Source organism: Cataglyphis hispanica, chromosome 1 (genome assembly GCF_021464435.1).
Source record: "Cataglyphis hispanica isolate Lineage 1 chromosome 1, ULB_Chis1_1.0, whole genome shotgun sequence".
NCBI classification, from domain to species: domain Eukaryota; kingdom Metazoa; phylum Arthropoda; class Insecta; order Hymenoptera; family Formicidae; genus Cataglyphis; species Cataglyphis hispanica.
Genome location: NC_065954.1, coordinates 16,743,268 through 16,758,894, shown reverse-complemented (window position 1 = coordinate 16,758,894; position 15,627 = coordinate 16,743,268). Strand labels below are relative to the sequence as shown.

General features: G+C 31.6%; 1 protein-coding gene across 3 annotated transcripts in view; it reads right to left on the bottom strand.

The window, feature by feature from the left end:
• The window catches only part of LOC126859036 (low density lipoprotein receptor adapter protein 1-like), a 65,516-nt gene extending 50,386 nt beyond the window's left edge, over positions 1-15,130 (bottom strand). For 2 of the 3 annotated variants that reach the window (XM_050609938.1, XM_050609946.1), the window contains exon 1: positions 14,905-15,130. Coding sequence is in view for 1 of the 3 variants with exons in the window: in XM_050609955.1 (XP_050465912.1) it covers positions 14,905-14,947 (43 nt within the window). In the remaining 2 variants the exon portion in view is untranslated. The remainder of the gene's footprint in view (positions 1-14,904) is intronic. The other variant, XM_050609955.1, reaches the window with a different exon arrangement.
• Between the last annotated feature and the right edge of the window lie 497 nt (positions 15,131-15,627).

Genomic DNA, 15,627 nt, shown 5'->3' with positions numbered 1-15,627 from the left:
AATTTCGCATCCGATTCTTGGCCTTTGATGCTCGTGAAGAAACGGATCCTTTTCTACAATTCCTACAGGTGAGATCCAATTCTCTACTCGCCGAAATAATCTAGATTGAAAGCGAAAGAGAGACAGAGATTCCGATGTAGAAGACACGACACGCTATCCTCTCTTTGAATAACTCGAACTCTTAGGCATCGCCATGTATGCGAACTATGCTAGTCATTTTGAGACCTTCCGGAGATTGTACGGCTTTTACAACGCGATCTTTTCGTTACATATATACATATATATATATATATATATATATATATATATATATAATTTTTCTTTTCTTTTCGTACATACCAAAGATAAGATGAATTTTCTAAGGAATGTTTGGCGATGTACCTGGCAAACTTTATTTAAAAATTCTTTGAGAAAATTAAAGCTGATTTTTTCTTAGCAAAAATTTAATTGGAAATTCCAGCTTTTCCCCTCACTTCGTAATTTTTTACATTAAATATCTTAAAAGAATAAAATTTTAAAAAATTAGATACTAAATTATAAATAAAATTTAGAAGTTTTGTATAAATTGATTCTGATTTTTTCTGAATTACTCTTATTTGAATAAAGGCGTAACGCTGGTAAACTCCTCGCCCTGCTGCGAAATATCCCGCTTCATTCGTTAGAGCAATGTAAGCCGAGCATGTCAGCTTGCTATTATGCTACATGAGTGCCTCAGCATTTCGCTATTATCGCGTATATGTAGGATATCCGAGCTATTTCGCGATTATTGTAGAACGCGATTCTGCAGAACGTATACAACATTCGTCATGTTCGTGATCATGTGGTTGCAATAGCCATAATAATTACGCATGTTTTTGAAATATATAATATTTAAAAAAATATATACATAAATTATAAAAGAAACCTAAACATTTTTTTTATAAAATCTTGATAATTAATTTAAAGAATTATTTAAAATATTTTATATACCTTATTATCAGTTTGCACTTTCATAAAAAAAGAAGTTTTAAACAAAAATTGTTATCGCAATTAAATATTTTTTAATAGTTTAGTGATTATAATCCTAACATATTCAACAAATAATAAATAGGTTTTAAATTTTTTTATAAACAATTGATTTTATATATTCTCGATAAATATTCCTATAATTATTCCTTCGCGTTTCATTTAAAGATTTTGCTTTTATTTTCTTTAGATTATCTATAATAAATTTCTTTCTATATTTTTGCACGATCGTGGAATGTCCATAAAATTGTGAAGTAATTCAAGTTTTATTTTGAGAAAACAATGCTCTCTCTTTCTTGATCGGTAGTCTAACATATCATATATCCAAAATCTTAATCATTAAAAGGAAAGTCAAAACTTTATCTTTTAATTATATTGCTAACGCGGATCGTAACCTGAGAATCTATCAGAGAAGTCAACTAATTGTAAATGAAAACTACACGAACTGGAAGGAGAAAGACAAGGAAAGAGAAGGATAAGAAACATGAGATGAAAGTCTCGAGAGAATTTAATAAAATAAAAATTTTATAAAATAAAAATTATAATATAAGATATATAAAAGAATCTTTCTTATAGAAAATTGGCGATAACAATAAGAAAGAAAAAAAAAAGAGGGAGAAAATATTTATGAAATAAATTTATTACTTTTCAATAAAAATATATTATCGCGATTTTTAAATTAAAATAATTTTATTTCTCGACTTAATATGAGAAAGAAAAAGTTTAATTTTCCTAATAAATAATTTAAAAAATTTTTAATCACTCTATTCACTCTTTTAGCAATTCTCTTTGTAAAAGATTCATATAATATTTCGAGCTAAAATAATAAAATAATACGCTTCTATAGAAAGCCCGTCATACCTCGCATCTTCCTCCACAAAAGAAGAAAACTCTATCTTTTTACTGAACAAGGGAAAGTGTATTCAACAGACTAAAAATAATAAATAAAGCATCTAGTGAACATGTGCAAACATAATAATGCATTCACGCTAAGCTCATCTCTACGAGCTAAGAAGATTGAAGAGAACTCGCGTCCGTCATAACTGATTTTCTCATCGTCTTTCATCGTCTTCTTTCGCTCTCTTTTTTTTTCTCTCTTTTTTTCTTTCTCATTCTCTCTCTTTATCTCTTTCGTCATTTTGACAGTACCGCTACTGTAAATGCTTTTCCTTTTCCAATTTGATTGACAATCGTTGTTCTTGTTTTGCACACATTACTTTTTCTTCGTCACTTTTTCTTATCTTTTCCTTCTAGGTATTCCTTCAGAAGCTTTGCTTTTCTAAATCTGCTCGATTTTGATTGGCCTTGATCCAGTCAAATCTCAAAGTTGCAGAGATTCTTTGAGATTTCTGACTTTCAAAGAAAAATATTTTTTGACATTTTCTTGACTTTTTCAAAGACAAAGGCAACCAAAAAATATAATTCCCTTATCGATCAAAACTAATCCGCGATATCCCGATGCATTAAAAAGTTTCTTCACAACAATTATTTATATTATATTATATGCTACATGCATGAAAAACCTATGTTTAAGACAATTTGGACAATTATATTCTTGATGTAACTAGTTGAAATGTATCATTCATTTTAATATTATCATTTCTGTCTCTTTTTTACTTAAGCTTTCTCTCTTTTTATTGTCAGCTAAATAACATTGATTATTCTATGTAGCATTTTTCGTATACTTTCATATGCAGACAAATATTAATTGTTCTCCCGTTAAACATTGCAATAAATAATTAATCCTTGTAAGTTAAATATTTTTTTTGCTCTATTTCTGATCACATATAAGTCACAATGTCTTGTCGCAGTTTTAAGTGCGACAAAGTGCTTGGAAAATCTACAAAAATTTATATATATTATAAAAAATAAATTTTAAATATTTTTTTATTGATTAAAATTTTATAATTATTCTATTGTTAAAATATTGATGAGGATATATATATATATATATATATATATATATATATAATACCATATTCTTTAAGGATTATTATTCAAATTGAAAACCATCTTCTCACATCACGCTCGCAGTTCGTAAAAAGCGGTAGATCGTCGTTCCTTCCGTAATAATCCCATTTAATGCCTGGAAAAACATCGCCAGGACTGCTTCGTGTCCCATCAACGATGCAATTAGGAGAATTTCGCTTGCAAACGAGACAGGAGCGAGATATTCTCGACATCTCCACCCTTGTAACACCTGCTGCTTGTACTTGCTGCGACTAGTCGACCGTTGAAATCGAGGAGTCGCAGCCGTTCGCTGCTTTTTTCGGTGTCTGTATTTTGCGTGAATTAACCCGTTAATACGCTTGCTTTTTTCTACCTCAACTCGTTATCCTGCATACTGATTAAACGGTACTCCCTAGCAATAGCAAGCTGAAGACAATTTTGAAGAGTAAAAAACTATTATTTAAACAATTACAAAAGTAATTGAAACTTTAAAATAAATAAACAAGTGTTTATACGACCAAACTGGCAATTTATTGTTTGATTATTATATCACGACGTTTCGACCATATGGTTTTGGTCCTTATCAAGTGAAAGTTATAATTAAAAAGTAGAAAGAGAAAAATCGAAATGTCAAACTAACATTGTGTCAACCACTATGTTTGGAATACTGAGATCGACTTTAAAATAAACTAAATAATAAAACAGACTCCCTCAATTTTGACGTATCAATTAAATAACTTATTAATTAAAAAATCATATAAATGCGCGTAGAACATAATTAAATAAATTTTCGACAGTTTTTTGTGTTCTTTCTTTTTTTTCTAAATTTTTCTCCATTTTCTTCCGCGCACATTGACATCGAATCGATTATCGAATATAGAAATGTATGCAGCAGATTCGTGTCGTTCAAACGTGAGCATGTAAAACTTTAGGTAGATACGGGCGAAGAAAGATTTATCTCGAACGAGAAATAAGAAAAAAAAAAAGGAAAAGAGGCAAAAGATCCACCGGCAAAATAAAAAAAAAAAAGTTTTCGACCGTTAGTCGACTGCACAAGTGACCGCATGTATTCCGTGCACATCGGAGAGAGAGAGAGAGAGAGAGAGAGAGAGAGAGAGAGAAGAACAAAAAGAAATGAACCAGATGCTGCCAGACCGAGATCGGCTGATGCAAGTCCGACATGAGCTCTCGCGATGGAAAAGCAAGGCACAAGAAAGAATTCAGGGTTAGTAGTAAGTGTGTAAGTATAACGAGTCTTCGTCTCGCGAACTCTGAAAGAGCAGGACCGATTACTGTCACGAAGGAAGAGGAAAAAGAAAGAGAGCGTCGGAGAGGAGAGAGAGAGAGAGAGAGAGAGAGAGAACGGGAGGGAGGAGAGACATAATTGGGCCCAACGGGAGTGCTGCGTCGGCTGATGCAACAATCGGGCCTCTGGCCGGCATTTCATTGCCGCAGAAAGACCGGATCTCGTCTCGATCGATCTCGTGGATTCATTTAATTCTTCTCACGTTCCGCTACTTACAATTAATCGCTCGATGTGGTCCAATAAATTTTATCGCACCAATCAAAAGTCCCTGATAACGTGTACGAATCCAAGTACTCTTATATGATATTCAAGCATCTCTAGAGCCTTTTTTTCAGTATACAAGATGACTACAATCGTGTAGCAAAAAAATTACATTTAAATCTTTGCTAGGAATTCATATTGATAATAATTTGATTGTTGTAAAACATGTTGCAAAATATTAGATAATTTTTTTCTCATTTTTAACACGATATGAAGCATTAATAAGAACAGAATAGCATAGTATTAAGTAAAATAAATTCTTATCTCACAATTTCAATTCATAGAAAATTAATATCTAATTTTTATCAAAATTTAACAAAGCTCTTGTAAATTTATTTAATTATTTCAAATATATCACTTTATTTAAAATACTTTCAGTAGCAAGATATCACAGCGCTAACCGTATTTTTATCTTTTAAGGGAATATAGTGCAATGTTTCCACCGACCGCGCGATCAGAAGCAGAAAAGCGTGCTTCCCATTCTTCTTCGTTAGAATAGACGCGAACATGCTGAAGAAAAAGATGCCGCGAACAGATCTGCCTTTCAGGGGCGCGTAATAAAAAAAGCTTGAATCGCTATTATTTAGCAAATATACATTTTCGCAAATAAAAAATAACAAGGACGTACATCGAGTAAATCATTGTAGAACTATTATACAGTATCACATTACGGAATGTTGTAAGATTATTATATAAGCTATTTTTTTTTTTTTTTTATTCAATATAGATTGAAAAAATACTTTTAATCGCACAAGATTTAATGAACAAAAAAAATTTTGAAGAAAAAGTAATTTCAAGAAGAAAATATTGCGCGGTAAAATCTTAAAAAAAAAAAACATTTTGCAGTTACTTGAATCATTTTCGATCTTCTGAATATTATCTCGTTTATCTTTTTATTTTGCGATTCTATCATTTTGAAAATTTCACTTTCCAAATTTTAAGAATGGCCAAAATTCCTGCATGCGTCCCTGCCGTCTTTGTTTTCAGAGCCTCATGTTCCTCAAGAGCTACGCAAGGACCGTAAATCTCGCAGTAGCGGCTCGAGAACACTTTTTTCCAGCATAAAAGGCGAGAGAACGAAAGAAAGACGTGAGAGAAAAAAGCCACGGACGCGAAGAGGATCTGATAGATAGAGCAACGGTGAGAAAGGACCAACTTTCGCGCGAGTTTTTGCCGTGGAAATCAAGTAATTTCTCGGGGGACATCTACGGCTCGCCATTGTCCTTCTCCTGTTCTTCCCACCCCGAGAAAACGGTTATCCTCTGCGACCACCAATAACGAAGGGAGCGTCGGTCGTTGCGACAGGATTGTTGGAAAAATAGTGACAGGAAAGAAAAAAACTTTAACACCGGGTCAACCCTCACAAGACATAACATCAATCCGCAGATCACTATGTAATTTTATCTCGTGTAGACAAAAAAAAAATGATGTGAGAAAGAGAAAGTGATTTTTCTCATTGAAAAATTTTCTTTTCTCTTCAGTTTTATCTTATTCCCAATCATTGCGTTCTTTCGGAAAGTTTCGGATTAAAATCGAAATTTCTGATATTGATCTTATATTATCGATAGGCGACGCTTTTCCTTGAAATATTTTTCACCATGGCATCCTCATTTTTACAATAATCATTTATAATCGAATTCAGCGACAGTCACAAGGGCTCTTTATAATTCCGGACACGAAATTGCACCGAGAAACTTCTTTATTTTCCTATCGGGAATGTAGCAGGAACGAGGTCAATTCGTGCTTACATGTTCGCGAAAATCGACAAGAATTCATCGATCAAAGTCAGCATTAAAAGCTTTCGCATTCGTCACTTCACGACTCAAGTCGTATATCGTTATACATTCATGCACGCAAACAGTTAAAATAAAAAAAAAATAAAAACTAACATAGATTTACGTTCATAAAAACTTTCAGAGTAATATCTCAACGCCAACAAACAAATGGCGCAGTAATGTCATTTTTTTCAACGATCGTTAACTTGTCGCAGCTATAAATTGATTTTGACAAAATAGACGAATATAAAATAGCACACTTCTTTTATTTAACATTTTAATATTATTAGCATTAACTGTCACTCATAAATTTTTATTTATTTGTGTATATATTTTTTTAAGAATATAGTTTAAATATGAATATGATTAAAATATATTCCGTGAATATCTATATATGTGTGTGAATGTACTATAAATTTAATTTTCTACGTACAATCGTTCATTCTTTACTTCATCGTGAAACTGCAGGCGATTGGTACTCGTGAATATTGCGGACAATATTCGCGAGAGATTAATTCCGCGTGAAAAGTTCGAGAATTTTCCATTGCAAATGCTTGAAAAAATTATACATCCCAGACGTGGCAATTCTCTGTAGCAATACTGAAATAACGGAATTACGACAGATGCAGAAAAATGAAAGCAGCAAATGTAGTAATCCAGTGCGCTTGTATGATCTCTCATAGAAAATCTTACAAGAAACGCGAAAAGCTTCATGCGCGTGATTCATAATCGAGCGCTCTCCGCTTTTTCATTCGCAAGCTTACGAGTGAAAATACGCCGTCGACTGAACAATTTGTCGGACAATTCGCGAAAGTTATTTCGCGAATAAAAAGACAAAGAATAATACCTCATGAAGGATATGAAAGATCAGACAAATTCGAACAAAAGATGTGAGCTCGTTATACATCACGGAAACAGCTCTTGTTTTAATACCAATATGTTCAGAAAGCGAAATTCAAAACAGATAGTAAGATGTTAAAATATATTAATTGAAGTGAAATACTGAAATGCTTGATTAAAAATGACGCAAGTTATTCAAATTTATTACTTTCAAATGTAACAATTTTAATAATTTTATAATTTTAATGTATCTTAATTTTATAGTAATTTAATATTTAATTACATATTGATTATTATACACATATGATCACAAATGATAAGTTAAACAAATTTAACATTTTATAATTATCTTGAAATATTGGAAAGAGAAAAAGAAAAAGAGACCAATGTTTTCCTAATAACATAAAGCTTAACATATTTATAATTTTAATTTTAATTTTGATATTAAATAAATTAAATTTCAAATTTAAAAAATTATTTATTCTTTATTCATTAATCATATTGCAATTTTATTTACTAGCCGAACTTAATTTAGCAAAATTTTTTAACTTTAAATAGAGCTTCATAATTAAAATTTTATCTTGAATTTTACTAAAGGGCAAGACATTTTTACAAAGATCATCTCTAAATTCTTCAACGAGTTGTGAGTTTTATTTTTATCTTTTTCTTTTGTTTGCTCTTTTTTATTTCTAGATTTGTTTAAAGAAACATCGATTTAATTTTTTCTCCGCAGTTGGAAGAATGCTGCTTATTCACTTCCGAATGTGCCAATATTAAATTCAATTCGCCGATATATTCCATGTTTTTGTACAATGTCATTACTCGAATATATCTACAAGCAACGAGAATGTAATACTAATTCCTCCCCCTGTCTCCTCTTTTTTGGTTCACCGCGATGTTAACCAGAGACCAATGGATATATGAACGGCGTATGTTGAATAATTCGGCAATTTCGCGCATTAACGAAAATTTCCGAGAGTTCTCGTACGAGTATAATTGTTCGTTTTATTAATATCAAACATTACACGCATCAAGGATTTATCTATGATCTGATATCTAATGAATGCTCTAAAATCCCGTCAAACTGCTTTCGAAAGTCGCTTCAAATTACATAGTACTCCGATTTTTATGAATATTTATCAGAAATGAGAAAGAATTGAAAAAAATATTTATTCAATTAATAATATTAATATTAATAATTTCCCATTGATGTTTGTTTTAATTTAACGCTACATTCCATTGAAGTTGCTTTTCGAGATTTCATGCTTCCTTATATGAAAATACATTCTTGATATTCTTAACATTTTCTCTCTAGATCTTTTTAGTGTAAGTTAGAATGATACATTATCGCTTTATATCAGTTAAAACGATGCTAAATAAAAATTTAACTGATATGCGACAGAACTTCGTACAGAGACGAATTGAACTAGATATTGATAAAATATAATGCGTAGAAAGAGAGAGAGCGATTAAATAGCCTATGCTAATTCGTCTGATCAGTCTTGCGACCTACATCTTTAGACGCATGTTTCGTGGGATGACTTTCGCAATTCAATGCGATAACAAAACGTAAATATTGTGCGACGCAAATCTGTCTAAACTCTTTGTAACTCGATTTTGTAATACAAAGCTGCGTATATATTGAACTTGACACTGTGCGATTTCAACAACTGTATCAGCGGATTGTGAAGCCTTCGCGAGTTTCGCTTATAGTCGAACAAAGATCAATCGCAATTCTTTATTGCGCGAACATTATCGGCGAGATATGTATATGTAAATTACATAACGTCACGAGATAGCGATGAACTGTGTCATCATTCGTATCGAATTAATTGCGGAATTTGCATATAAATGTATATTCGAAATATCAAATGAGTCTTTCGTATAAAATATAACATGTTCTAAAATAATCTAATTTAAATGTAAATCAGTAATCAACTATGATTTAAAAAAGATCTTAATTTATATATATATATAATATATTTAAATTATAGGAAATATACTTAAATCTAATATCATGGAAAAGATTTATTTATCGTGATTAAATATGCGATTAAATGACTTTTTTTTTATGTAAATTTATTTAAAATAGTCTCAGATAGTATTACGTACATAATATATGTAAATTATATAAGCTCGAGAGATATTTTAAACTCTTGACGGTATCTATTTTTTTCTATAATAGAAATATTCGAAAAAAGTGCAAGTAAATCGCATAAATTTATACAGAACAATCAACTAATTAATGTAAAATAAATTAATAATATATTAATAAAATATGAGCGCATTAATTATATTTTATAAAATACAATGTTAAATGAAAAATTAATGACCCGTTATCATTTACCATTTATACCATTAAATTACAATTTATCCGCGTATATCATTTGATATGCAACGATGCGTATTGCTTTTCCGAATTTAAAAATCGCCCCAAGCGCAATAATATTTTGCAGTGTAATCGACGCAGATACAGTGATAGGCGGATGCAAGAGGCGGATATAAATTGCACAATTTCGCGGCACGGGCACGACCACAAGTACACCATTATTTATCGTTAGTATGAAATAAAATCGCCTCGTCGTCCGCGAATCGCGGCGAGCGAATAACCTCGGCTTCTGCCCGTTATCTATCTAACGTGTACAATCTGGCGTGCACAAGAGCGATATCAATCTTTCTTGTCTCGAACGAAGAAAAGCCGCTGTCGCGAACGCACTCGCGCTATTACCTTCACTTGCAAGATGTGAAAAATTGATCGGTTCGCGCTTTCGGAAAAAAATTAGCGCGATCTAACGAGAAAATTAGACGCTCAACGAAAGATGAATCATTTTTCAACAACGTTGATCTAGAATTCTCTTAGGCAATATATTATAATCTTCCCATATTTTTTGTAAAGATTGTTTTTTTCAACATTGCGATAATTTAATTCCTTATAATGTAAATATAATTTTAAAAATAAAAATATCAGGATTTATTTAATGCAATAGAGTTTTAAAGAAGAGAGAAATTTTGTAGCTTTTAGTTAAACTTTAAAGAAAAATCAAATGATTGATAGAGTTTTATTTTCCTTCTAAAATAAAAATTAACAGAATTGCTAGAGAAAGAAGAATTGTCTAAGAAAAATCAAATACTGAAAAATATAACCGAACAAAAATACAACGGAGTACACAATGAATTGTAATGTACTTCCGTACACCTCAACGGCGAAGGATAAAAAGATTAAGGTTAACGATACCGAGATGTGCATGAAACCTCAATTTCGTCGGTAAATCCTTCTTCGCGGTGAGAAACCGAAGAAAGCTCTCTACTGCAGCCCAAAGAAATCGAGCAAAATGTACGATCGAAGGATTTGAAATTTTCCAGCCACGACTGGCTGCTGTACCCCCTAAACATTTACAACCTCTAAGCTGTCTGCGCTCAACTTTTCCACGGACGTGACTTCGGATTTCATCGCCGTTTCCATCCGCTATGCTCGCGATGCTATCTCCAGGACGGAAAAGTTTAAAACCTCAAGTTTACGGAAGATTTCAGTGAAAAGAAAATATAAACCGTAAACATAAACTAATCGATGGCATTGACATAAATCATATTTTTTAAAGGAATTTTTAAAATAAATTTGATTTTTTGATTATTTAAAATAACCAAAAAATTAGAAATTGATTCAATCTCTTCAATTTAAAATTGAAAATAAATAATCTCAAAAATAAAAATTCTTTCTCTCTTTCTCAAAATTGTAAAATTTTTGAAAATTTGTTTAAAAATTTAATATGCCATCTATTTATACATTTTTATTTAAATTCACTTCTCATTCAAATTCAGTGCATCAAAAGCCGATTTACAGAAACGACATTCATAGTAAATGATTTTTTCTCCCTTTGCTTCTTTCTGCTTCTAATTTATGGATTAATATAAATTGTTTCTCCGTGATCATATTGAATTTAATTAATTCTACTTTCAAGCATAATCAATAGAATTTTCATTAATTGGCACTTTATCCTTCTCCCCATCCTACCTTTATTTACCAATGAAATTTAATTAAATATGGATACTGTTCATATATTATCTTTTATTGATTTTAGTTTATCCTCTCTAATTATTATATATATTTATATATGAACATTGAAAATATTAAACGTTCTCTCCATACTTATTTATAACATCAATCTTTCTAAGAACGCGCGTACATTAATTAATCTATTCCTTACGACTGGCATTACTCTTTTGCTATTTCTATTTACTACTCTTTTATACTACTCTCTGCCGTAATGGTCATGACCCTTTTCGAGAAATGAATTTTCGTCGCATCACAAACAGATATATACACAATGCCACATACACTAATGCAGCGCGGTTGGCCGAAAAGGACGGAAATTTAGCCAGCAAAATGATGGACGCGCGCTCTCTCGCTCGTGTATTTGAATAAACGTCGACGCCAGATGATGTAAACCCGCGGGCTTGCATATGTGCAAGCTGTAAATTTGTCGGTCGGTACACCGAGTATGCGCTACGGCGCATCGTTGACATTGTGTCACCAGAAAAATGGAAGCACATCCCATAGTCAGAGCGAAACTTGTACGATTTGGGAGAATGCAAAAAGGGACGGCGAGAAAATAAACCAAAGTATATGAGCGACCGAAGTGAAGCGGATTTTTCCGGGCGACGCGTCGCAACGCATTTGAATTGGTAATTTTGAAAAAAAATGTCTCCCTATTTTCTTTTGTATACTTTTTATGTCGTCTAATTTCTAAAAACTCTCTCTATATATTCCAGAAAATCATATATAATCGTATATATCAATATATTGATTATGGTGTAATAATCGTATAAATAATAATAATTTGTTAACCTGGCAACACAATGTTCTGTAATAAGTCTTTTGTCAGTCGAGAGAAATAAAAAAATATTATGCGAGAGAATAGAAATTTATAAATAGAATCTTTACTATTTTACATAAACTACATATTTCGTACTAAGAAACATCTACTTTCTCGGGAAAGTATGTTTCTTTTCTAGAAAAGATATGTGTTTCAGCATCTGAAAACTTTCATTCTTAAAAGTTTCAAGAGTATGCTGAATCATGACCAAATAATTTATAAAAATAATCAGCAATATCTTTTGTTTAAAAAAAAAAAAGAAAATATCGATATTGAAGTAGTTGATACAACGAATTCATAAATGATACCGACATCATCAAATCGAATGCAAGTGAGATTACGATCGACGAACTACGGTAAAGTGAAAACTGTGCATGGCTTTATTATGTAAAGCTATCGGGGAGATGAAAATTACATGGTGCAGGAAACTATGCACCGCACGAAAAAGTCGAATGTATAATCGTTTCGTAAAGCATAAAGCAAAGGAAAAAAGCAAAAGAAAAAATAGAAAGAAATCAACGGACGTCTAACGGTTGTTAGTGAAAGGAAATTGCACACGATAAAGATGTATAATTAAGATGCCATAGCGTATATTGGAAATGGAAAAAAACCCGCTTGGAGAGCACCGACAGGTTGTTTGCAGGCGATCTCGTTGATCTCAAACATATCTCTTGATTAACTTTTTAAAGCACGAATTATTGAATCTTTCCGTAATGCAATAGTTTATTACTAATAAGCCATTTTTCTTTCAAGAACAAACAGATACATTTGCATTATACTTATCTAAATTCTTTCATTCATTGTTTTCTTACTAAACTCACTTATTACTAAAGAAAAATGAATTAATAATGTATTGGTGGGATTATAGAGATGTTATCTTACAATTAGATTTATCTTTTTTCTAAATCAATTGAAAAGTGTAGAGTTATATTTTAAAATTATTGTAGAAAAAAATATCGGCGTTTTTAGTAAATGATATTTTATCAGTTTTCTTCGAATAAAATTAATATTTCCAGAGAATTTCCGGAAGAATATTTCGATTTTATCGTCGTAATGGTTGCGCAATTCATGCTCGCGTTCATATTTATTATTTACCGAGCATCGCATCGTAGAAATGTAGCGAAACGTGTATTATGATGAATTCGAACATTCCGCGATAAATATTGACCGATATTTATTCTGAACGCGACAACACGTTGCCAGTCGTCATAAAATAGGATGCGCGCCAACGCGCATTGCGCTTGTATCTTTACAACGCGCGACTTCGATATTTCATCGCATTCGATACCGGCGTCACTTGTCCCACCATAAAGTAGAGCAATGCAATAAAAAAATCGAGGCAAGAAAATTGCGCGATATTTTTGCGCTTAAAATTATGGCTTCAAAGCATGTTGAGGCAATAATGCGGCAACATTTAATATGGTAATTTTCTGGTCTTTCTAACAGTTTTTTTAATGCGCCAAGACTAAATTGAGGGTTCGCTCTTGCAAATGTTAAACTCGAAATAGAACTTGTTAAAATTTTATCAAATTTAATATATTGTTCATTGAATAATAAAATGAAATTCCAGTATCAAAGAATTGTTTAAAAATACTCAATTTATACGAATAATTTTTAAATGTTTAAAATATATTGCAACGTATTAATTGATTAATTGTAACAATCATCTTAAATCATCGTGTGTTAATTAATTAAATACTGTTCTAAATTTACACATGATCAATGATTGTCAGCTCTAATCAGCTTACACTGTACATTAATCATGATTATTGATTATTCGATAATTATAATATTGAACTACTTAATTGTATTCATTAACACTAATAACATTATTTCATTTAATATTTTGCACAATTATTTCCAATTAACGCGTATCTTCGAAGTAACGCCGTTACGCTGATCCGCGCATGACAATTAGCAGAGAAAATTGCATCACTCGGGACTATTTCATTTGGCGGCAGTTGAGCGCATCGACGCGCAAATTACATCGCGAATGCTGATTTGCTATCCCCTGAAGAAATGACACGTCCCGATGAGTTCGAAACTATGTTAAGACGAAGGCATCGAAACTTCGAATCGAAGTGCGCGTCCTTAAAGGTCGCCGTCGCTTTGTCGCGCTCTGAGAATCTCTCCCGAACGAGACAAAATTCGATTACGAACGACTTTAGTCGAAGAGATGTGCTATTTAGCGAGAAACGAGAACCGAGGAAATAACGCGGTACACTGTATCGAGAATGTCGTGCAACGAATAAGAGAGCGAATAACACAGCGCATACATATAAACTTCGAACTATAAACTTTTATTAGTCGAATAAACATAAACACGATCTCGTACGAGACATTGAGATAATGACTCTTTAAAGCTCCGAAATAATAAAACTACAGAAATTTCTATAAAAGATTATAAAATAATTGAAATGTATATCTCGTGCCATGAAAAATATGTAATAAATGACAAATAGGAATAAACTTCTAAGCATAATTTTTCATCAATTGGAAGAAATAGATATCATTGTATAAAATGTCAAAATTTATAAATATAAATTTAAAATTATTATAACTGTAGAATCCTAGAAAATTTTCCTTTCTAAAATATATATGAAAGAGATTACATTTAAATCTTATCGGATAAACAGAATTGCACATTATCATGCATGAAGTATTGAGATGATTAATTTTTAGATTAATATAAATTCCCATAATATCAAAGAGAATATATATAACATTTTGTCTGTGTATAAATTTATATAAACTGACTGGACAAAAAAAAAAAAAAAAAAAATTACAGTCAGGTAAGAAAATAATTACGTGAATGTAAATATAGAATATGAGATTAGATGAAAACATGTAAACTATATATGTAAGACGTACGAATTCGTAAAGAGAGACTTACTTTTATGGCGGGAGAATCTACGAAGCTTTTTAAAGAACGGCATGTTTTCTCGCAATGTTGGACGTCGTTGTCGTCGTTTATTCGAAACAGTCCCGATCGATCGCTATTTACTCGAACTTTATGTTCACTGACTGATGAAATCGCAAGAAATGAATGAAAGACAATGATCCTCGGAAGCCCGTGTGTTGCTTGGTGCGCGTACAACGCGTATGTGCCTCGCACGCTCTCGCAAAATTTACTACTTCTCCCCCACGGCAGGCTTTACGCGTTACGTCACATTTTTGCTTATCCCCTCCCCCGTCTCCCTCCCTGTAACAACGCAATCTCGAGCGACATTCGTTCACAAACGTGCTTTGCACTATGCATACAATGCTAATCAAATATTTGTCAATGTTGATAATTATTTTTGTAATTTTTTACCAAAAAAATAAATTTTGCTTATAAGCCAACTTCCGGAATTGTGAGAATAGCCAGATTCACGTTATGGGATTTTTCGATTTAATATATGTATTAATTTTTATTAAACTACTCTATCTCTCAAATGTATATTGTATAATCGGAAAAGTATTTTTATTTTGTGATCTGCTCTCCCATTTTAATAAGAGAGATAATAATGATTTATAAGATTAATTTAGAAATAAATTATTTAAATAATCATGGAATATATAAAAAGAGTAAAAGATGTATCAAGTAAAAAAGTTTTAAAATTTGTGAATAAAGTTT